General features: G+C 36.3%; 1 protein-coding gene across 2 annotated transcripts; it reads right to left on the bottom strand.

Annotated features, from left to right (window-relative positions):
- Window positions 1–336: 336 nt before the first annotated feature.
- Window positions 337–26,817, bottom strand: ARMC1 (armadillo repeat containing 1). 2 transcript variants are annotated; one of them, XM_009570879.2, is made up of 7 exons: window positions 26,662–26,817; window positions 24,293–24,496; window positions 20,655–20,746; window positions 5,570–5,759; window positions 2,041–2,157; window positions 1,884–1,958; window positions 337–1,371 (listed from the first exon to the last, which is right to left on the bottom strand). In XM_009570879.2, the coding sequence occupies exons 2-7, from the start codon at window positions 24,482–24,484 to the stop codon at window positions 1,180–1,182; spliced, it is 858 nt and encodes a 285-aa protein (XP_009569174.1). In that variant the 5' UTR covers window positions 24,485–24,496; window positions 26,662–26,817; the 3' UTR covers window positions 337–1,179. The 2 variants fall into 2 exon arrangements, with proteins under 2 accessions (XP_009569174.1, XP_053915589.1); XM_054059614.1 differs by having other exon boundaries at window positions 24,293–24,493; window positions 26,662–26,815.

Below are 26,817 nucleotides of genomic sequence, written 5' to 3'. Positions count from 1 at the left end.
CACAGAAATTACCAGGGCATCTTTAAATCTATAGTGCCTGTAAGTAATAAGGTAAAGCCAATTGTCTGCATATGTTTTTAAGTCTATCCAAGCTGATGTATTTTCATGGGAATTTCATGAAAGGCATTAGAAGGGAACAGTAATTACATATCAGATTTGTTAGATAAAAAAGTAACAAGGGTTTAAAGTAAAACTTTGAGTGTGGCACTGTGGCAAAAGAGGCATTCAGTTCTGCTTTTTTCTTCAAGTTTAAAGTTTCAGTTACCATTAAATATTTGCTAACAGAAAATACCATTTCTTAACCAAACACAGCCTACATCCCTCTATTCTCTGCAGACAGAGCCGCAATGGGCCATCACTATACTAGACCACAGCTTCTTTGCCATAGTCTTCCCGGCTAGCCTAAACAGCAGTCAGTGGTATTTAGTAGTTATATATATCAGTCAGTCACACCCATCATTACAAATATGTACTAGTTTATTTTACTGTACAATGTATACATATTTGTGTTTATTCAATCCCTTATTTCTTACTCCCAAGCACTCCAATGGTTAAGGGCAGGCTGGAAAAAAAATTCAGTATACATAAGAGGGTTATAAATTTCAAGTCTGTAGTGATTCTAGTTTACCAGTAAAAGGGAAATGTCATGCTCACACTGTGAACACGGTTGGCAAAAATAAGGGCAAAAAAAGGCAGGCTATAATTTTCTCTGGAGTCAAGATCTAGAAAATTAAACAAAATAACACTAGTCCAAAGGGATGAGGAAATAAAAAGGGCATTTTATTTAATGCACAGCAAGAGCTATTAAGAATTTTCTTTCACGGAGGCCCTGAGACTTAAGTTAAATGGATTCTCCCTATCATGTGTTCCACGTGAAGTCAAACTTAAAGCTCTATATGCATATACATTTGGTATTTAACAGTGGACCCATTTTTAAAAAGTGAAGCAATAAAATCTACATGAAAAACAAATGAAAAAACAATTTTACTGGAGACCTCCGCCCTTTGACTCCTGCCCTATCATGCTAAACGTCCAATAAAATGTAAAATGCAGCATACATTTGCTTAATCTAAAATTTTTGTGATGATTTATTGCAAATTGCACTTGGCAGTTCACCACACCAATGGAAAACTGGCCCCCCTGTTGGTTCATTCACAGTCTTTTAACACCAAATACAAGTCACCAGTAGAAAGATCTTGATAGAAAGTTTGCTGCCGTGCTGAGCCAACTTGCTGCACCTTCTGGGTGTGACCCAACACGAGACACTGCTTTGTCCTGTTCCTTAGTAGGGCTTTCATCTTCTGGTAAATATTCAGGTAGATCTGTATTCTGCTCTACTTCCACTGGAGTATCTTGGAACGGAACGAGCATCTGATAAAATACAACAGATTAAAACTATGTTGTAACTTAATGAAGTCACACATATATACATACCCAGGATGACAGGCACACATGTTTTGAGACTCCTCTACATACCCCAGTACAGCAAGAATATAAATGGAACCTACTACATATCTGGAATCTACTATGCTTAGGAGAAACACAAAAAAATGTTTTGGCTTAACAAGGAAGAAAAAATACCAAATATATAAAGTCACAGCCCTTTTACTGTAGTCATGAAACAAAAACACTTCAGCAACTGCAATCAAAAAAAAAAAAAAGCTTCATGGTAATCCTTTTCATGTTATTAAGGAGAGAAACAATTTCAGTATTCTTGTCCTTGTTCTGAACAATAAGTTCTGTAAATCTGTTCTACGTATGCATGTCCTGGCATAGGATATCCTTTACTCTCCTTGTACTGTGTGTGTAACATTCCCAAACATCAGGTATTAAAGATATAGACGAGCTACAACAACTGATGCTTAGAAAGATATATTACCTACCTCCTCACCACTTTCACTCTTTACGACTTGCTGTGCCTTCATAACTTTTGTTGATGCTATTGCCGTTGCCAATGCCTACAAATACACAGAAAAAAACAAAAGCTTAGTGTGACAGAAAGCAATAATGCGACAGTCTGGAGGGTTATTGAGCACTTACCTCTGCTTTTAAGTCTGAGCGAATTCGGACCACACACCTTTGAACAGCCATTTGAAAGGTAAAACTAATAACACCTTTAATTTTCAACAATGCTTCTTCACAAAGATTCCTTCGAGACTGAAAAACAAACAAACCCCCACAACTGAAGTACTTTCATATTACAGCATGTGAAAATGCTCACAATTAATTGTCCAGGAATTCCTGTATGTCTGAGGGCACGTTGTTACTCAACTGCATTTTTACAAAGGTAAAAGAAAAACTGAGACTCACATTTTAGTGTACAAGTATTAGACTCCCTTGCCACAGGAAAAGAAAAAAAAAAGAAAAAAATTGCTTACACTTTAGAAGTCAAAGAAGGATGGAATCAACTGTAAATAATTAGAGAAAAGTGCTGAAAAGCAAAGAATGTTTTTCTCCGTATGATCAGCTAAACAGTCCCCTCTGGTTAAGTTCTGATTGACTGAAGTGCTCATTGATGAGTAGTTAGTGTTTAAGTTGCTATTTATCAGACACCTTGCCTCCATACTGACTGAATGCATCAAAGCAGCTGTTGTATCTTTCAGCTGCTTTGTCTGTGGCAGCTCACAGACACTGCTGCACAGCATAAGCTTAATTCTTATTTCAAAGGGAAAATATTTAGTTCATAACCCACAGAACATTATGTTTAAAGCAAATGACATCACCTACTGTGCTGTAACACTACATTGACCTGTACTAGTTGCATCTGTCCTACATTATCTTAGAATGTTCTATTAATTTTTTTTTCCTGTTAATATTTGCACAAGATGGTTGTAAAAAAAGGATTAAAATATACCCGGAGAGACTGCTAACACAGAAGGAGAAAAAAGAAAAGATGCACCATACCAGAAATGAACTAACAGTCTTACACAGGTTCAAAATAATGATGTATTTTACTGCAAGTTTCTGCAAGGTTTTAAATAGGAAGTTATTTCAAAGCATATTTATAGTAGTGATCAAATAATAACGGGTCAATATTTGAGACAGTTTCATGCACAAGTAAATTACATTATTTTAACCTCTGGAAGAGCTAACTGAAGCAGGTTTGGGGTTTTTTTTGGTAGATTAGCTCATATATTGAAACCTACCCAAATTAATTATGTATTGAAATAATTAACATTTTTGAGATTTACAAAAATAACTGCTGGATAGGCTACCTTTCTTATACACTGGGAATATTTGATAAAGATGACAGTCTGCCTTGCTTGAAAGTTGAAACTACTTTTGGACACAAGAAGCAACATATTCATAGCCAGTTAGCTTCAATAAATAACTTGTGCTTACATGTGTACCTAGCAATTCTGTGACAGAATTAGACTTTTCACTCTGAGATCCCAGGTTAAATCCTAGGCACCTCAGTTTAATTTGAAATGAGGCTTTCAGTGATCAGGTAACTGATGAATCACTTCTTAAAGACAAAACTTACCAAGGTCCACACAGACTCCTTAAAAAGCTGGAAGCTTGGCAGCCACTGGCCCTGCTGTACAAACGTCTTTACTAAAGTACATCTAACTATAGCAATTTGGGATGAACCTCACCAATACACAGCTCTGGAGTCCTGGAGCATGGGCACAGGGTAGGACAGGCACAGGGAAGAATATGTGAAAGAGGTTATTTTCTGACACGCCAAACCCCGATAGCCACATCCTAACAAATACTACTAAAATGTACAGACTAAAAAACTTACTGAGGGGGATGCCACAGATTCTGGCAGTGCTGCTTCATTTTTCCTATTTTAAGCTTATAAAATTTGATAACTAGACCTTAAAATTAAAATATCCAACCCCACAACAAACAACAAGTGGCCTTTCCCTTCTCTTCCTGAAATAATCAATATCTACTATTTGAGGTTTCAAAATCCACAAGCATTTGAAGGATTTGCAACCACTCGTAACAGCAGCTTCTTCTTCTAAGTAACAAAACACAGGAAAACTAAGAACACAGTGTTTGCTTACTACGCCTTTTAACACTCAAATGTGCCACCTAATATTCTTCGCTAGTTAAGTCAAGATTAAATGTTTTCAATGAAACTAAGCTGCTTTTATTGTTCACATTCTTCATTATCCTCCCAGTCCCAACTTATTGTAACATTTAAAATGGCATTACAGGGATGTTTAACTGCTCGCTGAGCACCTGGAGTATCACTAACAATTCTTTTAATGTTCTTATGAAATACAGAGCTATGTACATTAGCCATTTACAGCCAGTGCACAGTCAGATTTTTCTTTTCTTCAACAATGAGCTAAGAAAACATGCTGATGTGCTCAAGGCAACTACAGAAGCCTGCAGTTTTGCTCTCTGGAGCCGAGTATCTAAATATCCTACACTTTTTCAGAACGTCTTTCCCTCAGCATTTAAGACAGAAACTCCACAGACCTCGCTAAGTTCAATTTGTCGAAGAACACCAAGAAACACTTTTAAGATACATCGAACTATAGCCAGAATATCTAATCTCACAAAGTAGAAGTGGATGAAATTTCTTGCTTGCAGGTACCTGTAAACAAACAAATCAACTACAAACTTAGAAACAAAAAGCAGAACAAACTTAACTGAAGACAACTGATTGCAGTGAATTAAAAAAAACAAACCTTCAGATTACAAAAGCCAATGGTGTTGACAAAGCACTGCCTTTCCAGGCAGAGCAAGTGCTGGAAGGACAACACTGTAAAAAATATTTACTCTGTATAAAGTGAGCTAGAGCAGCATGTTATTTCTAAAGAAATTAACTATGGTCTTATGAAAACAGTACGATGGGTATGCCGTTGATAAACTGGGCCTGTGGACACGCTTACTTGGCAAAATGTAACGCAACAAAGCAAAGGATCAGGTTTGATCATTTAAAATGGGTACAAAACTGAAGATACAGAGTCCGGAGGGCACTTGTGGATAACATGCTTAAACAGTCTACATGCTGTTTGGCAGCCGTAAAAAGGCAAACATGGCCCTGGGGTGTTATCTACAGGGGTATGGTAGATAAATCCGTAGAAGTTATTCTGACATTACATAAAGACTCAGTGAGACCTCATTAACTCAAATGCCATTCTGGTCACTACAGTAGAAAAGATCTCACAGACAATGAAAAGATGTAGCAAAATTAACTCAAAGAAAATACAGCTTTTCTAAATTAAGAGTAATAATGAAAAAAATGTCTGAAATCTCTTGTAACTAAAAGGAAACTCTCAGTTCAACACACCTGCACAACCACAAGGTATGGTGTTAAATGGAATGTTTACTCCATTCTTGAAAAAAGAAAGAAAATTAAGAGAGGTGGAAAAAGAATAGTTTTTTAGAGTAATTGGAAAGCCATCAAGGAAACTACCTTAAAACATCTTCTTTAGATATTCTAAACGGATGCAAGATTTTATACATATCTTGTGATTCAAAACATGATTCACAGAAATTGCTGACAATTGATGATGCCACACAAGTACCCTGAATACATTATTTTTGTGGGCAAAATACATCTCAGTACAGCATGCCTTATTTGCATAAATGCTGATGGTTTCCTTACCGAATCATCAAGGCCATCTATATGCAAAACCACTGTTTTGGCACGCTTATTTGTGCTGCCAAGGAAAAACTGTGCTTTCCGTCGACGATAATTCATCTCATTCACATTGTCCATGTCTGACATGTTGGAAGACTGAAGGAGATCATAGACTTCAGAGGCTAAAAGTTTAGTCTCTCCTGGCGTAGTGGTCCTTAAGGAAAGAAAGGAATTAAGATTAGTAAACATTTGTTTTTGCATTAGTGCTCCAAATGGCTATTGACTATGTCCTCACAACTGTTATATTCCACGTGCTGCAGAAACACAATAATACAGTCAACAAAGCAAAAATTTTTAAGGGGAGAGAAATTAGGTGAAATTATTTCCTTTCCCATACTCCAATTTTTAAAATGCTAGAATTAACAGATTGACATAAAGAAGTCTGTGTTCTCAAACAACACAAATTACCTCAGTTTGACAAACAAAACAAGGTAGTAGATGCACACTCAGTACACTGCTGTTACTCAGTTTGCGTTGAGCTTTTATTCTTTTAAACAAGCTCTACAATTGTCTTGTGATGTTTCATTTCCCACTTTGTTACATGATAAAAATTACCTCTGTAGAAATGTAATCTTTCCAAATGTTTTCTTCTTCAAAGTTACTGAGCGTCAAAACTAAAGCAGAATCCCAGATTTTCTTAAAGGATCCAAAGGGTATTTATGATTAAACTAAAATTTATGGCATGAACTATATAATAGCATTTTTTAGATTAAAAAAATTGTAGATAATGGATAGAACATATTAATTTCTTATGATTAATTAACATTAATTTTAATAAGGTACTAATATAAATCTGTTGTCCAAATTCAGCCCTGTTTTAATTATGCCAGTGATTTAAAGCTATGTGTGGAAACACAATTATTACCGTATCAACTTGCAATTAATCTTAAAATGATGAATGACAGCTTTGCTGCTTTATTTAGCAAACACTAAGTAACAAATACCTTTAGATTTTTTTTTTTTTTACTTCTTTAATTACCATACATTAAAAGTATTTTCCATTCTACCATATGGACAAGAAAGAACACTTAAGCAAGCATGTTAGGAGTTCTCAACTTGTGAGGGACCCAGACAACCATTCCCCCATCTCTGCACCTTGCTTTGAACAGCTCCCATTTGGAGAGGAAAATGTGAGTTCCTGTTACCATTCAGTAAGTTGTCAGAATTCAAAGGAAAAAAGAAAGAAATAAAAAGGAAAAGAAAGAGGGCTAATAAGAAAAAATCAAGACCTAAAAGAGCAATGTATTTTGGCATATGTTCGATTTTAATTACATGCCTATGTTCTGCTTTCTTACAGTGAAAAAAACACTTATGGTAATTCACAGAAACAAGTGCTGGGAACTCAAAGATTTTAACTTTAACCTTCCATAATTTATTAGATATAGTAGTAAAATAGATGATAAAGCTGATATCTTGAGGTAGTAATAAATTAGCTTGTGCAAAAGTGATATTAAGGTACCAAGAAATGTACCTACCTGTTAGTTTTGGCAAATTGTTTCAACAACAAAAATTCTATCGCTGTCAAGTGATTTACAATAGAGGATTGGGGTTTTCTGCAAACTTAAATACAGTTAACTAAGCACACTATTGAAAATGTCACTATCCCAACTACAGCACCCAGTGTGCTGGCGGTCAGGCCTCAGAGTTAAAATTTCAGAAAGGAAAATGAGAAGTAAAATATACTTAATATTAGCCATACTATAGATATGCATATAGATACACATACACAAGAGAGAATTTAAAGTTATCAATATATCTACAAATATAAAATATGCAAGCATCTGAAATTAAAAAATTAACAGTGATTTTCATATGTTTTGTGCTCACAACATTATAGTTGGCATAGTTGAAAACGCCTGCTGATTTGAAAACACAAATTTAAGTCAGCTTTTATTCAATAAAAACATTCTAAAATATACCTTAAACAAGTAAAGACAGTAAGCTTTATGCATACGCACACATACATGCAAACTATTATAATAATGTCCTGTATTTTTCTAAATAGAGGATTACCACTCTCTGCCACAAAGTTATAGATGATAATGCTAGTTATGATACTCCTCTTACTTTTCTAAAAAAATCCTAAAGACAGTATTTTAAGCTTCTATAAAGATAATCTGTTGCATGAAAATAAGCAACTGTGTAATAATAAGCAGCATGAAACTCAAACTCTATACTACAAGGGCAAGAACTACAGATGTCACATAAGAATCAGACTTCAAAACAATCCCCTATAAAGGTATAAACCAGTTTTATTCCGCAATATTAAACTTTCAGCAACTCAGTTAAAACTGAGTTGGGGAGGTTCAGATTAGACATCAGGAAAAACTTCTTCACCAAATGGGTTACCAGGCACTGGCAGAGGCTGCCCAGGGAGGTGGTTGAATCACCATCCCTGGAGGTATTTAAAAAGACAGATAGATGAAGTGCTCAGAGATGTGGTTTACTAGTGGACAAGTACAGTTGGACTTGACGATCTCAAAGCTCTTTTCCAACCAAGGGATTCTATGAAAACAAAGACAAAAAATTCCACATGGTCTTCTACAATTTTTAGTGTACTGGTAAAATGATTGATGCAAAACTTGTATTCACTCTGTTATTCTTTCATTAAAGTAATTTATACAACAGCTATAAAAAGAATCCTTAATATCAGACTAGAGATAATCAAGACACTTTTTAGCACAAGGGTGGTGAAACACTGGAACAGGTTGCCCAGAGAAGTTATATATCTCAGATTTAACTTACACTCTTACCACAGAAAAATCCCAAGTACATCAGTGAACATAAAGGACTGAACGCACCATTTTTTTTTCTTCAAAATACTGGTTTGAGAGACTCCATTTCTAGAACAATCCATGCACCTTTCCAAAAAGTTTGAGAAAACTTAGTCCCGTAGAAGCAGATATTTTTATGTGATCCGAATCTTTTTAATACATGCAAGTACTGCCTCTGTAAGGCAGAACTAATATTTTTCCCTAGAATCCCAAATTGTGACATTTGCAACCATCATTTTATTGCTGTAAAGAACCTCACTCACTGCAATAGGATCCTATATGATACAAAAAGCACAAGTAAGATATCAGTGGATTGGCATGAATTTTATCTGAATACATTGTTGGGTAAGTGCAGCCATTTTAGAAACCTTAAAGAATATATTTCGTAGAGATTTATAATTTGATTTAATTATGGTTAAAAATGGCTAAAATAATTATATTAATTTCAACTATGCCTTAAGACCATTGATGTATTTGTTTTCAGGTGACCAATTTCTTTCAGAGCCTTTCATTCTTCCTATATTTAAAAACAGAAATTGTCCCTAACAATAACTAAAGGGAATAGTAAGCTGCAAAGAATTGCTACATCCTGTAAGGGGGGTTGGGAAATCACTAATCCTCAATTCTAGAAGTGATACACAGTGATTGACATGGTTTTGATGAAAACTTTGAGCATGAATGACAAGCCTAAAGAAAGAGCATGGTATTAGAGAAAAAGCAATCTGTTTCAAGACAGTTATCTGATCTGGCTGTTTTTCTGGCTGTTCTGCTCCAGTGCCAGGGCAAGATCCTTTATTTTCTCCAAGAATGCTGCTCTTTCTTGTGAGCTTCTAGTGCATCCCATGATACGGTAGGCTCACAAGCATATGGCTGCTCTCCTGACTCATTCTAGGCAACAGGCAAGTCATTTGAAAACAACTTGAAAAAGAGCATTACTTCAGCACACACTTTCTCATAGCCCCAGTACAGTGCTATTATGCTACCCATCACAGTACACCTCAGTTCCTTCCAGCGCCAAAACACCCAGTAAAGACCAGGTAACATTACACAGCAGCTGACAAAAAGGATTACCACGTGCTTCCTTAAAAGAATTCAAAATCATAAGGAACAGAGACAGCAAGACCCTTATGTTGGCCAACAACATATCAAGCACAGCAGTGGGTTAACAATAGGAAAGAAAAATTCATAGGCACAGAAAAGGAAAAACAACTGAATGTGTAGGACTGAGCAAGTCTGAAGTAACACACACAGAGCTGCAGCACTACGAATCTCCAAATCCAAAACCCAAGCACCTGGTCTGCTTGAAGGACCTATGCACAGCTTGAGTGCAGCTGTGTTATGACTGCACTCCAGTGGTATCAACCGTGTGCTACCTGTGTGCCATATTTATTTACTCCAAGGCCCTTGTGAGGTCAGACTGAGTTTCTACAATCCCTTCTAGACCTGCAAGATGCCTGCCATTTGCCAAGTCTTCCAGACTCTACTCACACTACTAAACCGTGACAATTTGACCAGAAGACATTACATTAAGCTTGGAATGTAACAGGGAAACCAGATATCTTGAAGTTGGTTTTGTACTAAACAAGAGATGCTTTCCTCAAATTAGGAGAGCTGGTTGGAGTGCCAGTCACATGCCTACTGGCCTTAGAAATTTAGGCAAACTCCAAGTATATTTTGGGATTGCAAGTTCTGAAGAATGCTGAAAAACAAAAGCATCTAAATATTAAATATAAGATGTAAAATCACAGTACAGTACCATTAACTGCTGAAAAAACAGTGACTGTGATATAATCTTACGTATTTAGCAAACCGAGTAATTACCCATGCTTAGAACACTTCTCCGATTCATTCTATTGTCCTTTGATCACAAGAACGATCTTTCAAGAATGGGATAACAGATTTTAACATATGCCATATGCTTAACCCAGCTATTCATCCAATTTTGTTTAACTCTTGCTATTTATATGCTAAATGGAAGATCAACTTTTGATCTTCCACAGCTTGGTATCTACCATATGGACACATTCTCCATCTCAAAAAAAAAAAAAAACCCAACCAAAAATCAAGGCCTGTTACTCAACTAAACTCAAAAGGCTTCAGAGTAGCATTTGCTAGACAAGAGTCTGCATAACAGACACAAACTCCATGTTGAATTTCACAGTAACTAGTTCCAACATCTTGCCTGCTAATGAACAGTAATAAATTAATGTACTTATATGGCAGAAATCACGTTTGTTATACGGCTACAACAAACTGTATCGAGGTCAAAACAAAAAAAGTAATATTAAGGGTAAACACTCTCTCCAGTCCTTCCTAGTGGAAGATATCAAATACTGTCATTAAAAAGCCAATCCTTACCAGTAATGCTGTAGTGACCAGGCAGAAGCATTGTTAGCACCGAATTAGACTCTGTACTGAAGCAGTTTAGGAACACGTTGAAGGAAGCCAAATGTCAGTGCTTTTATTATCTGTTACTACTTAATGCTAGCATTAAGTACACGATATAATAATATATGATGATAGTATGTAATTATCTGGAAAAGTCCTTTATGTCTTCAAAAAGCTCACTGTTTATTTGAATTTTGAGAAGTGAGCTTTATCTGAGAAAGTAAAACAAAAAATAGCGAGTTGCAAGCTTACAGGTAAAGGCTTCTCTAAACAAAACCTGTGTGAATAACAACAATTAAACTACAGCACCAACCTGTACCAGAGCAAAAAAGCAGTTTTAGTCTGTGTAGGCTTATCTACGTGTAAGCTTTTGATTGACTTGCTATTACAGTTAATATTAATCTATTCTGCAGACGCTTAAGTAGGTAAATTTGAAAGCAATGACTATTTAAACATCTTGTTTTCATGCTCTTGAACTACTTATTTGTTGGCAATGGATTTATTTTTTTCAAATCAAGCCAGTATTAGCAGCTTCACTGCTAACCAAACAGACAACGGTCATACAAAATTTGTTGAAGTGTGCATGAATGTTTAAAAAAAAAAGTTGTGTGAATTTGATGATGTAGTGCACAAATACAGAATGCATTAACAATCTTAATTTGTCCCAAGCTATTGCATAGGACCTTCTACCTGCAAAATTCAATGGAAATCTTGCAGAAAAACATACTGAAATATGAACTAAGTGTATCTATGCATATATGTTGTGTACACATGCAATATGCAACTAAGTATAAAAACACATTCCTGAATAGAAGCACACCTAATTCAGAAAAATATATTCTCTTTGCAGAAGTTGTTCCAGAGTGAAATATACTTGCTTTTGAAATAACAGCTCTACTCAAAAACTACTAACGAAGACTGTTTCATCATTAGCATTTTTGAGGAATTTTCTTTTGTGGTACTTATTGCCTGTAATACCCATGTAAATTCTAATCATGCAGCAGCACCCTCCTACATTTCTCAATTGAAGATCATTCAGGAAAAAAGAAAAAGAGTTATCTACACACAGTTATGGTTTAACAGAAAAAAATCTTTGATTTTTGGGGGATAAGTAGCATGAAGCTCAAAACCCAGGGACAAACATCATCTGTGGACAAGTTCACCATAACCCAAATGCAGACGTATGATAATGGCAAGAAAAGATGAGAAACCTCACAGTGCTAAGTATCTATCAACTCCCTTTTCATAGATAGATGACTCCAGCCTACAATACTGTCAGTCTGCACCTGCAGTAAGTATTAAATACTTCACAACACAACTTGCTACTTTTATTTCAAAGCATCTTAAGCCTTCTTTTAGTAATCTGTCAGAAAAAGTCAGCATATCATAGAACCTACCCCAGCACTTTCTCTTGTAAATTCAAATAATGACCAGTGAAGGTCACTGTATTCCTAAAATGCTTTCAGCATCAGCTGATGACAAGGTTTACTGAGTGCTAAAGGCACCCTGTGCTGCCATCACTATTCCTGACTCTTCAGGCTATCACTTAAAATCTGTTCCCTTCTACCTCAGTACCAAAAGCCAAGAAGACGGTTGCCTGTTGGTCTGCCATGTCAGGCAGAAGAGTCCAGCATGATGGCATCTTTTTTTCTTATCATACGGTTAGTAATTAGTGAAATGCCAATTCAGATTCTGTTCATTTAACATATTAGAACACTGTGCCACACTCTGTGAAGAATTTCATTTTTTATATTCACAATAATAATGTTTCTCAGGGTCCCGTATCTGTTTTAATACAAAATCTGAAAAAAAAGGAAGAAGACCACCTTAAGATTATACTGCCTTTTAAAATAATTAACTCCCTGCTCCAGCCAGTTTCAAAATAATGAAGAAACTAGCTAAGACATTGAGCACAAAAGGTTTTCCAATATATGTATTTTTATCAAAAGTTATTTTATACTTCACATACCTTTCTTTCAGTGTTTCGAAGCAGAGTGTTTTTTTATTCTGCAATGCTCATTACAACATTTATTGCCTATAATGAAAATCTATTGCTTCATTTTCTGACCTCTCAACTGATTTCTTCTCATTTAAATAAAAAGCACTCAAAATGGCCTCCTCTCTGTCAAAAAAAGCAACATCAGAATAAGGCCTATTCACTCAGTAACAGGTACTGAATATTCTTCTCCACATTTAGGAACCTATAATTTGGTAACATGAGGCTTTTGAAATCTTGTGTATAAATCACCACTGTAAAACTTCAGTACTTCAATGGTTAGGTAACGGGGCATGAAACTCACATTATGTGTTATCATATTCTTAAGTCAGTCACTGTAAACCAGCTGAAGGCCATCACTTTGAAGAACTTATAGGTAGCCTCTAATAGTCTCCAAATCTTACATTACGTAAATGACCAATTAAAACAGCCATTACTTTCTTTGTTACTTCACTATTTGGCAATTAGTTAAATCAGAATTCACTAAACACCAAGAAAGTGAAAAGGGACAAGAGAAACTGTTGAAATGCAAGAACTGTAGTGTCAGAGATGTACCAAGAAAGCTGTGCATTAACTGCAAGGGCTGCAAGGAAACCAATAAAAGTAGCTGGTTCGCTGTTTCACTGAGTGTGCAAGTGTACTGAACTAGCATACTAATAGCTGGTCTATTGAACTGGTATACTAACAAGTTTATAGATGTAAATAGTACCTGAATTAAATTGAGACAGACATGAGATGATGAAAAGTCACACAACCAACAGTCTTCATCCACATGCCAGATATCAAGTGGAATGTTGTAAGGTAAAAGTAGTAGTTTGGAGAACAACTACTGAAACCAATCTGTACTCCTGACTACAGTCAAAAACATTATAATAGGAATTGCACACACAACAGAAGGAAGAAAATAAAAATACAAAACACACAAAAGGCAAATCTAGAGGTCGACAACCACCTAAACTGTTGAGTATAGAAACCCTATTGATCATGTAGAGCTCGCTAAGCAAGTAAATTGCCTGCAAGAAGAAATAAGGACTTTGTAATACCTCTTTGACTACACAGAGGTCTCGAGATATAAAAAAACCAAACCCACAACAGAACATCAAAAGTACATCAAGAGAACATTGAGTACAACTTGTAGAGCACAGGGCAGACCTTTCCACTTGGTCATGCCTTCATATTTTTCTCAGTGACCAATTCTACACACACAAACAGAAACAATAACTCATCCTAAATTGTAATTCATAATAAACCTTCAGAGCAGTTATTTATATGACTGCTAATTTCCATTAACCTCTACAAAATAGAAATCCATCATAATATTTCAACATCTAACTTGCTAGTTACGTTTGAACTGTTAGCAGTCAAGTTTTGGACTACTCTTAAAAACAACATACATCTGTCCAAACCTTTAACACTTATCCTCTTACCTCACAAACCCTGTAAGATTCTCCGAGAAAGTCACCACACATTGACTGACATCCAGATTAACATCAATAATGTAAAATTATGATTTTCCACTATTTCATTTATTAATGCTTTTTGTGGTTTAATTATTATCAAACGTTCCTGTGCCCACATCTCTGTTTGGAGATCATGACTTCCCATGTCCTTCATAACTCATACTACAGGAATATTAAAAAAAAAAGTCATGAAACATTTATTTAAAAATTGATGAACTGTGAGAAAGTCTGAACTCTTGTTAGTTTGCCATGACCAACAAGCAAAACCAGCAAGAAGTTTTACTGAACTATTGCCTTAGTGATCTAGGTAGCCCACAGCATCAAACTCCTCTACCCTGCCCCTCCACTCCATGATTCCAGGAAGCTGTTTGATAGGCAAAAGGAGCATTCAGCAACTTAAAAAAAATAATAATATACTTGAAGAGTACAGATTGATATTTCCTACATTTCCTAATATCTCATTGGTTTTTTTTCAGCAGAGGGTGCTCTTTAAAAAATAACTTCCAAATCAAATCTGTTTCTGAAACTTGCAAGTTTAACAAAATATACAATAAAAACAATCCTTAAAGAAACTAGGGATGGGGGAGGGCCATATTAAGCCACTTTGCTTAACAATGCTGAATAAAACAGCCTACAGACCTTTTCCTACTGTGACCATCTATTATTAACAAGCACGTTGCTAGAGCACTGAATAGACTGGAGCCCCACAGCCCAAACAGATGCAGCAGCAACCAACAGTGTCATATTCTAGAAGCACCTACCTCTGTAGTGGACAAAATGTTACAAAATGGGTAAAACAAGGAAGCTCGGGAAAATAACAGGAAAGGCCTGGGAAGTTAACATGGAATACAGGGAGAAATGTGTGCTTTACTCTTTTTCCAGGTGATAAACTGCAATTTGAAAATTATTTCTAAAATTGAAGTTTTTGGAACCTCCTGCTCACAGGAATTTTTAAGACACTGGATAACCATGTTTTTCTCTAAAAACACTTCTCAGTACAGAATCCAAAAATAACCATGCAGCTTACCATTACCCAATCTCAACTATTTCTCAATTTTATGTGTAAAATCCCTCCACATTCTGAGGATTACAAAACTAACGTGACTAAGTGATTCAAGTATAGAAAAATAAAATCTCCATAGTCTGTAAAAGGCTATTTCCTTCACCTTTGTAAATTATAATTTAAGTACTCCAATCAACAGCATAAATGTATAAATGCAGTAAATATGAAAAGTTTACAGAATTTGTTAGCTATAATTTCTCATTAACTATTATCTTGAAACCAGTTATGATATAGCAACATCCCTTTTCATTACCATATGTCTCTTTAAATGTGTAGTTGGCCTTCTTACTAATTAATACATTGCCTTTGCCCAGTCTTCTCCCAACGATTCCACCCTTATCACAAAGGAGAAAGCAGTGTCACACAACAAAAATGATGAAATTATTGTGATGCTACATCCCTACTGTTTTACTTTCAGCAAATATTACCCAAAATACTTGGGCTGCCTTTTTTTGTCAGGCATCATAAATTCAAACTTTGCTGGTTTCAATGAATAATTAAATTTTCAAGAAGTATAGGTAATTAAGACTACCAAAAATTGAAATTGAGTAAGAAGTCAGCAATTATAGACTGCATGTATTTTACCAGATCTGCAAGGGACTCTAATTAAACACATATTAATTGCCCTAATCTTCTTAGGCAAGTAATAAATTGGAAGAGCTGATTAATGCACTGGATTTAGTTCAGCTTGTTAAATCTGACACCCTGGCAAAGGAAGACTATCTTGAAAAGCTCTTTTAGCCAAGTAATTGGATTTTTACTCTCAGTAATTTGCCGTTCCATAATAAGAGCTATTTAGTATATTGACTCATCAGGTTTTTTTTTTTTAAAAAAAATACACGTTAGTTATATTTAAACAGTACCATTATGCTGCTCGTAAAGATTATGAAAAATTATGAACTTTGACCTTTACTGTCCATCAAAAGTCACTTTCACTCTGAACACAAATTAGTATATTTCCTTGTAGGCTACAAATCCTAATTAATTTTAATTCTAGAAGCTGCTAATAACATTTTATAAAGTCCATACGGACACATTAAGTCCTCCATACAATTCATAAAGCCAGCAACCAAACCAGTTTTCAATATTAACTAACTGCTGATGACTGCTGGAATGCAATGAAACCCCGTTCTCCAATTAAGCCTCCATTTCTCCTCTCCTTTTTTATCCGTTTACGCAAGCACTTCTACACATATACTTAGTGGTACTCAATCACCTGGCAAGGGAGCCAAGCATTTTGGTGATAGCAATAAAACTGTAAGAGCCATTAAAGAATAAAAAGAATAAAAGTTTGGAAACCTGCAGGTAGGGATTTTAAAAGCCTGATTTCTCCTCAACGCAGCTACTACTCCTAGCTTACAACATGGAAAGATGCATCAAGCTTCACTTAAAATTAAGCAGATGTGGATAAACAAAAAAAGAATTCTCTGCTGCAATCGAAAACAAAAAAAACCAGCAAGTATAGAATAGGCCAACAGAAATTGTTAGATTTGAGAAGTGTTTTTAAGTATTCCATAAAACTTGAACAGCTTCTCATACATCCTAGAAAACGTGGAAGTATATGAAGTTTTTCAGATGAAGTATCTCAGAAAGTCATACATGTTCCAAATAAAGTCTGAAAAAAATCCTAAATACATAAATATCTCACTGCCTTCAAATTTTTATTCTGTACTCCTCAGAGCTGACATTTCATATTTCTGCTCTAGAGCCTGTAAGTTCCAGTTTCTACATCTAAAATATGTTACTCTTCTATTACCAAAAACTACTGTTCATACAACATAAAAATCACCGTCACAGTGAACAAGAAACCTGTCCTTTGTTCCACAGGTGAAATACAGTATCAACCAAGAAGTCGCCAAACATTCACTGTAAGCAGCAAATTAATTTTCACACGTGAGCTACAATGCTTATTATAAGAAGATACCAAAATGATGTTATGAGGGGACTGTTAAGTCATGCAGTGAGAAAGAAGGTACCTCAAAGGTCTACAGTTAAACTTGGATGTCTCTCAAATATTTCCTACCCATTTTCCATGATGCAGTATAGAGTATAATTCCATGCTTATCACTGAATAAATGGGTGCCACACAATTTCAACTCTCATCCTCAGCAGTCTTATGAAGGAAACAGTACTTTACCTTCATGATAACAAGTTTAAGCAAGTGCTATATTCTTCTATTGGTTGTGCATTACTTGTAACAAAAGGGGTTTGGCCTCTGCCTGAGGCTCCCATTTACTATTATAAGAAATCATAAGTAGCAAACCAACTCCAACTATTTTCCAGTTGATGGCATTGACCATTTAAAGATCTGTTAGACTGGTCAGCTGTGGGCAGGTTATGACAAGAAATTCCACACCGGAATATGAGGTCTGTAATACAGAGACTTTTAAGGCTTACCAAAAAAAAATGACTCGCATGATGAGAAAAAACCCAAATTTCAGGATTTACATAATGAAGCGAGGGGGAACTGGAATACTAAACAAACTCTTTGACTTCCTAAGCACTGTGTCAGTTCAGCCGGCTGAACATCAACTTAAGACTGAAATATGACATTTAGTTTGCAACTTCCCTCTGTGCATACAAGCTCCATTTCATTGCTTGAAAAGACATAATACAGCTACATCAGTGGCAGAATACAGTCTGTCACAATTCAGTATTGAGCAGGGAAAGCCACTGGATGTTATTTAGTTGGGATGAGAAGTCAATGAGAATGAAATGGGAGAGTTACAAAATCCTCAATGAAAGGGGAAGATTCAGACCACATGATGGGCTTAACTTGTCAAAAGCAAAATGCCAGTAACTACAAATTCTGATCCAGAAGCTGCTGGGTTCTGTCTTGCTTGAAAGAACTGTGCAATAACGGGAGAAGCAGAATACTGACAGTTCATATCTCTTTCTATATTTTGCTCACATTTTTATAACACATCAAAAAAAAACTAAACCCCAAATTAAATTGTGGAAATAATCTAAATATTTTAGATTATATAGAGCAATGAGCCAGATGCGCAGAGCCTAGAAAGTCCACTGGAACACACAGCATGAAGTCATTTAAACCAAAACATTTATGACTGGATTTATTAATGTTTATTTTCAGTTCAAAGGACTACAATGCATTCTGATAAACTGAAATCACATTAGAATCCAGAATCTGCTTTTTGGAAAGCAATTCTGAAGAAGGTAGAGACCTTGTTTTCTCCCCCACAGACTTTCTAACAAAAAAAAAAAAAAACCCACAACACCAAGCCATTGATTTCTTTGTGACAAAAATAATACTACATCTATCTTCTCAGCACTTCTCTACCATCTTTCTCCATATTTCTGCAGGCAATACAAAACTTAGCTTCAGCATTTCCTGTCAACATTAAAGCCTAAAATCCTGACAAGCACATGACAAAGTTTTGTGTTTGAAGATGCTATGTATTTAAATTTTCATGATATCACACTTTCCAAATGTTACAAGCACATAAATCAAATGTATGTTCTTACTCTTGCCAAAGAGCTTTCTAGAAAAAAAGAACACCTACAAGATTTTCAGTTTTTACTGACTTATCTCTCCTTTTCTGCATGTTCCTGAACTTCACACTCTTTTGGTCCTTGAAATCGAAACATAGAAAAAAGTGTTGTTGAAGACATTTCCATAAAATTCTTTAAACAAAAGTGTTATTTATGTTTCCCAAGTAATATTTGTATGCTGCAGAGACTGATAATGAACTACAATTTGCCTTTCAACAACTTAAGGATGTCTTCGTGCCCTAAATAGACATGTAATCAATACTAAAAGTAAGCTCTTCTGAAACACATGCTTCTGTTATTACCTAAATATTTCAGTTCTTATTGTTATTATAAAAGTAGCAAGCAAAGACTTCTGTACATTTTAACTTAATTATGCTCATCCTTAAAAATGATTCATCCTTAAAAATTTTAAAGACTTTTTCCCCATACATGCTATTAAAAATATCTGTAACTTTAAAGTTGTAACTATTTCATTCTTCAAAAACTGGAGAACTATTCTCTTCTGAATTCTAGTAATTTAGTTCATCACCCTATTTAAGACATTTATTTTAAGTCCTTCTGTTTTGGGTAGTCAGTGAATAATAAGGTGATACTTAAGTGTAACACCGAATTTCACGCCAGTACATCTTTTTAATCTATACAGAATGAAGGAAGAACTTAGAGGTAGATGGTTTTGATCTTCCTTAGATCACACACCACACAGGACTTGTGAGCAGGCCAGAATTTCCACTCCAGCTCTTGAGGTTCACACCTTTAGATAAACAGTGCCAGAGACAGAGATACGACAAGAGATGCACCACCAAAAAAGTGGAGGGGCTATGGGATAAAGGAGCTGGCATCTCTAGCTTTGTTGTTTTTTTCCCTAAAATAAAGTTGTAACTCATACCACGATTGATACCCTAGAGAATCAACCAACATATTAAAAAAGCTTTCCACTTTTTCCACTTGAATCTTTAATACACAACTTTTACTTGTGTTTCACCCTTTTCTAACTAGTTGTTTTAAACATGCCTCTGAGAGCAGCCACATGACTTTTCTCATCCCTCATGGAACAGTCCCTCACATCTGAAAAGCCCAGTTAATTACAGTACTATCAAACTACGTGTAAAACAATTTTTTGATAGCTTGATGGTAAATTAATTTTTGCTATGACACACTACTCTTTGAAGGAGGCTGGAGGATTTTTTTTTGCCTACAATGATCCATCTTAGTTCATCATAATAATTTCTTTTGATAAGTGCACATGTGCATCTTGCCCAGCACGCACATACCCACACAACTCCCAGTCCTCAAGACTCAACAGTTAGCAACCTTAAAATCCAACAGATCCAAATTAACACAAAAGACATAATCCAGTCTACAAAGAAAGCAGAGATCTCACTAACTTCTACTCCACCCACAAGATGTTTCCTCAACAGAGCTGCAGACACATACTTTCAAAAATATATCAAAACAAACACAGTGCATATACAATTTCCCTTCCCAAAGGTGGGATTCAAAGAATAAATGTGGGAGATGCCAACCAATTTCATTAAATGCATTGGCGCAAAACATCCTTATAATAAGGACTGTAAAAGAACCAAAAGGGAAGAGACAAAATTAGCCATCTGTAACAAGGGCAAGAAACCTGTTGTTCAGCAACTTACTTCCAAATGAATATTTCTTGTGGACTACAATCTAATTACCTTGCTATAATGTAAAATGAAAGCCATTAATTGCTTGTAGGCACACAATTTCAACAAGGAAGAATGCAATATTACAAATTTGCCATATAGATTAATAGTAAAAGTTCTACTTTGCATCAGAATGTCATGCTCACATGGTCTTTGGATCCAACAAACCATCATAAACTTACTTTTGTATTACATTCTGTAAGCTGAGCATCATACCCAATTCACTCTTCATCTTTTCTCTGTTGGCACGGCACTCTGCCAAATAGCGGAGAGCCTAAAAGAAAGGACCACAGCAAATCAGCAGCAAGTTCAGTACATTATCATTCATTTTTGTCAGTGTACACCTGCAAAACATTCACAATGTAAATTCTAGTAAGAAGATAAAGAGTATTATTACCAACTGTGAATGTTAAAAAATCGTTTTATTCTTATAAGTACACAGAAAGCACAGAGGATCTAATCTACCAGAAAAAGCAGTCAGTCTGGATTTGTTTACACCATCTAAGAGAGTCCAAGGGACAAGGAAAAGCTGTATAGTCAAAAAGCCTTTATGAAGATGATTAGACCAAATTTTCCTCTACAGCAGCAGATAATGTAACAAGGTGGAGCAGCCACAAATTGCAGCTTGGGAAGTTCAAATCAGATATTACAAAAAGTTCTCTCACTATGAAGGTAGTTCAGTGCTAGAACAGGTGACCTAGTGGGGCTACAGGATCAACAAGACAAGCTACAACTGACCTGATTAAGTGCTGGTGACAGTCCCAATTCAAGCAGGAAGCTGAAGTGAATTGACTTCCAGAAGTCCCTTCCAACAAACATTCACATATTCTCAGATCTAAAGTAATGTTTACACACTGTGCTTCCAGTATAAATTCCATCAATTCTACAGGCTCCCCCAGTAGTAGGAAATTCACCACCACCAAGTTTCTACTCTCCATAGAAAGAGGACTACCACGTTTATAAGCTTCTGAAGACTGATTGCAGTACTCATCACCCAATGCAGGAATCTGAATATAAGCAGCAGCAAGGTGCTTAGGTTACTGTCACCTAAGTTGAGAGGTTACACTTAATTGCTGCCCAGGGCTTTGTTTGTTTGACTCTTTGCACAAATTCACACTGGTGACCCCAGTCAGCAACTGTATACTTGGATGATCCTTCCAATATAACAATCTACCAGTTAAAATCTCAGTTGTCCTTTTCATGAGACGCCTCTCTATTGTTAGTGCTGCCAAACAGTTTTCTTAGAAAGAACCTCAAAAAATGTACTGTGCATTGATCTTCAACCAGTGTTTTATTGATGTAAGTACAAGAACGGCACTTGCAAAATCCTGTGATACACAAATATAACAGTTTATAAAATGGGTTTTGCGATAGCAAGGTTTAGAAGTGCACCAGTTTTTTAAAGATAGTCATGTAATAGCTACACTGTTCAACAGCTGTTTTAAAAATAACAGGCTCCTTAATCCCTTCAGAGTTAGACAGCTAATTATCTGGGGTATATTTTCCCCTTAAGTCATCTTCAGCACACCTTAGATACAGTTCAAGACCATTTTATTGCCTTTCGAGAAAGTCTGGCCACTGTCTGGCATGATAAAAACTCTAAATGTGATTTTTGCCACTTCCTGACATGGATCAGTATCAATAATTGCAGTTCATAAATAAATGTTGTATGTGCATTTATTTTCTTACTTTTTAACTATGGGAAAATACCTGAATGATTGCCTTGAACTACTAACTTTCATGTTAAGAGGTGTATTCTTACAGGTAGAAAAAAGCTTCGCATTTTTAATAGTCTCTGTACAGGCAACTTAGTAGGGACAAAGAAAACCCCATTCTCTTAACAGCTAATTATTTGAGTATAAACATAGGCATTTTACTCTCTGTTACATATTCTTTACACACAAATGTAATTTCCACTAATATAAGAGGAAAAACAAAGATATCAGAACAAATTAAGTGACCTGACTTTTCCACACTAGGAAGTCCTATTCCCCCACCCCCATGGCAGATACAAAGGTCTGTACTTTCGAAGAAGGGAAATAATTTATGCTCACTGAATCACAGTCTACTGAAGGCATAAGGAAGATTACTATTATGGACTTTAGCTCAGACTCTGTTTAGCAAAACACTTATCTACAGTGTAGATAACAACCTTCCCAAATTGAAAAACATAAAAAATGAGGACTAAAAAGGTAGCAGCAAAGATATTAAAAGCTACAGAACTTAAGAGGTTCAAGAACTCATGAACACAAGGAGCTTGAGTAGTAAAAAAAAACCAACCAAAAAAAAACATGTTTTCACAGTAAGCCAATGAATTTCTGACTGCAGGACCTCATATATAGCATGGTCTCGTCTAAATCCTGATTCTTAACCGACTCTAAGTCACTACCAAAAAGAACACCACAGCTGTCCACATTCCTATCCAACAAGATGTTCTTACATCACAACTTGAGTAACATCTGGAGCTGTGGAATCACACTGCAAACTGGATTAGCCCTCATGAATTTAAGTCAGTCTTTTTCATGTAGGGCTAACTCTTGTAACATGATCACAGACTGATTACCAAACCTCCTGCAAGCAGTGAAATTATACAGCTCAAAGGAACAAAGGAAGGAAAAAAGAGAGCAAGAACTCCAAACAAGATCCTCTTTTAAGACCACAGCATAAAGAAACTGCACGGGGAAGAAAATCAACACAACATACTCCCAGGAAGTGTAAACTCAACTCAAAGTTCTTCCAGGAAGAACGCTATAGTCTGACAAATGCTATGGCAAAGCTAACCTAAAAGCCAACTAGCAGGACACAGGTCTCCTGCATCAAGGGACATTCCCTTAACCCAGAAGAGTATCAGAAACACTGAAGTAATTCCAAGAAGTCCATTGATATCCACTATGAAGGTAAAACAAATGAAAAATACAGAATTATGCTACAGATAGGTACAAAGGGTACAAAGAACAATGTATACTTGTATGTAAAAGACAAAGCTCTTTCTTTAGTTTCCCATTGTTTAGAATTCAATAATGACATAAAAATAAAAAAGAGCATCCCATAAATTTTAGTAACTTAAAATCTTACTAGAGTAACTGAATTAGACTTTTAACAAAATCCTGACTTTTGTTTGTCCTGTTTCTAAGCAAGAAACAAAGTTAGTATTTAGATGAAGGATGAGAGATCAGGACTTTAGCACTTACGATTTAGAATAAGAAGAAACAAGCAAAAGTTAGATCAAGTTATATCAGATATAAACAGATTTGGGGGTTTCAGGGGTGTTTCTTTTTTTTTCATCTGGTTGGTTGGTTTTAATACTACGAGGGTGGTCAAATGCTGGAACAGGGTGCCAGAGAGGTTATGGAATCTTCATCCTTCAAAGTGTTCAAGAACCAAGCGGACACAACCCTGAGCCATGATTACACTTAATTCAAGCATGGGATTGGCCAATTTCCAACCTAAATTTTCCAATTTTTTTTAAATTTCCCCAGTACAAATGTCAAATCACTGGGTATATTTACCAAGCTCCACAACTACATCTTAAGAAAGAGACTTAAGGATGCTTACCTCCCTCCAAAAAAAAAAATGCAATAGCTGTATGAGAGGAAAAAAAGCAAAGTAAATTAATCTCTTCCAAAAAAGAAACTCCCTTGGAATATGGTGTCATTGTTAAATAATTTTTGAAATACAAATTTTTAAAAATATCACGCACAATGAATATCAACATAACATAAAACCAAGTTTTATTTTTCACATTTTCACTTGCTTAAAGACATATTAATGAAGTTACAAAATGTCCTACTGACATACAAATTTATCTCCAGAGACTTACTAGTAAAGCTGAATGAACAACTGGAGGGTTAGGATGGTCCAAAAACAAAATAAGACCTGGCAGGCATCCTTGATCCTGAACAATGGCCCGTCTGTTCAATGGATCAGCTGCTAGATCTCGAAGTTGGTTAACTACAGAGAGTGCATCAGGCTCCTCGCTCATAGTAGAATTCATTTTTTCTGCACCATGCATACAAAAAACCTGCTGGAAAAAAAAAACCCTTACTATTAATATCACAACATTTGCCATCAATTAAAACACAGGTAAGACAAAAGCATAGGAGAAGCACAGAAGTACAAAACCCCACAAGGATTAGAATTCATGGAATGCGGATGGAATTGATAAGGATCTGGATCTTGAAAACTGTGAACTGGAAATCTAAACTTCCTATGCAGCAAACAGGTAGGTTTGGTTCGTAATATTTTCATTTGTTTGCTATATATAATTTCAGATCAGTCAACCTTCACAGGAGTGTGCTTCTGTTGGATTTTTTTAATACTACTGACAAATATTTCTAAGAAATCCATAATTTTCTCATAACAAGGCACCCTTAGGGGTCTATAAACATCCTTCTATATAAACATACGTAAAATCAAGATAAATATTTTCTGAGTAACTCCAGCAATCATCAAATTTTACACAAAAATGAATGAGAAAAGACAGCAAAAGATTAACACTGCATGAAGAAGAGTGAACATAAAGTGTTAATATGGATCTACAAATCAAATAAGTAGTTTAATAGCATACTCATTCAAAGGCAAAAAGGGTTTCAGAGGGTGGGTTTGCGATTTTTTTTTCTTTTCACTAGTACTCTCTCACTAAAATGAAAGAAAGCGGGTCAAGCCTTGCTCTAGCCAAAGTTCAAGCCACCATATCAATTTCAAAGCAGGCACACGTTAGCTTGAGAGTATCAGATTCCAGACTTGTTGAATGAGAAATAACTACTTCACAGGCAACAAAAGCATAAATTCACTCAGAGAAAAGGCCACATCTTTGTGCAAAAAAAACTAGTTTCCTTCAAAAGACTGACAATGTGCCTCTGAAACTACTAACTGCTAATTGTGGTTCTAGTGCTGTCAGTACCAACACATGCAAGTAAATTTTCTTAAGGCATCAAAGGGCGAGTAAATAAGTGCTCTTCATTTGTATTCTCTCATTTTTTCCCCTGCATAAAATCAAAACAATTTCTTAAGTAGTCACATTCTTTTATCATTATTTCCCAAACAAAATACTGGTGTACAAACATTATATTGTTTTCTTACTGAAGGTAGGCCTTTCAGCAACACAAATTAATCACACTTATCAAAACCAACAAACCACAAATGTGCATTTTCATTATGATAACTTCTGATATTTTCACAGAGAAAAATAATGATATTTAAGTCACTGTTTTTATTCCCTTCTACCCAGAGTTTCTGACTTCCACTGCTGCATCCCAAGCACCAGATCATTCCTACTACTCTCTCCATCCTGATCACTTGTCATCTTTTTTCTTCTAACCAAAGTTTCTGACTTCCAGTTCTGCGCCCCAGCACCAGGTGATTCCTACAACTCCATCCTGATCACTTTTTGCCTTTTTTTCCTTTCTAACCAAAGTTTCTAACTTCCAGTTCTGCGTCCCAAGCACCAGATAGTTCCTACAACTCTCTCCAACCTGATTACTTTTTGCTTTTTTTTTTCCTTCTAACCAAAGCTTCCAAGTTCCAGCTTTGCATCCCAAGCACCAGATCACTCCTACAACTCTCTCTATCCTGATCACTTTTTGCCTTTTTCTTTTCCCTTCTAACCAAAGTTTCTGATGTCCAGCTCTGCGTCCCAAACACCAGATCATTACCAAAACTCCATCCTGATCACTTTTTGCTTTTTCTTTCCCTTCTAACCAAAGTTTCTGACACCTACCTCTGCATCCCAAACACCAGATCATTCCTCCTGTCCCATTAGATCACATTCACGTGCTCCCCAAACCAACTTCCCTCTCTCCTCAGTGACCACTGTGGAGACAACTGAATCCTGACCTTCTCCATCTCCTACAACATCCAATTTCAGAAAATGCGATACTCTGGGCATTGTTTTATGGAACAAAACCCCCCTAAACCCTGAACAATTAAGCAGTTCTACAAGTTTTCAGAAGTTATCTAGAACCCGGGGGCCTAGCAGAGAAGTCTGCCAGGTCCCGGCTCGTTTCTTCCTTTGCAGCTTTGAGCCCAGAGCTAGGGGAAGCACGGTTCCCGCCGGTCCCCGGAGCGGCACCACCGCAGCTTCACCGCCTGAGCACAGGGCTCAGCTCCCGGGCCCCAGCGGAGACGCGACCCTCATGCGCCTGAGCCCTCACCACTCCCCTCTCAGAGCCGCCCCCCTCACTCCCGTACCGTCGCACGAGACGCAGAGAGCCGGACGTCTCAGCCCCGCGCCGCCATGGCCCGGGGAGGGAGTGAGGGAAGGAGGGAGTAGGCCGGCAGTGGGGCCTGCTCTGACCCCAGCACTCCGCGGCCACACCGCGCTGCGATTGGCGCGAGCCCGACGGC

The sequence above is a fragment of the Cuculus canorus genome, chromosome 2 (assembly GCF_017976375.1).
Source record: "Cuculus canorus isolate bCucCan1 chromosome 2, bCucCan1.pri, whole genome shotgun sequence".
Taxonomy (NCBI): Eukaryota; Metazoa; Chordata; class Aves; order Cuculiformes; family Cuculidae; genus Cuculus; species Cuculus canorus.
This window is presented reverse-complemented; position numbering and strand designations above follow the sequence as displayed.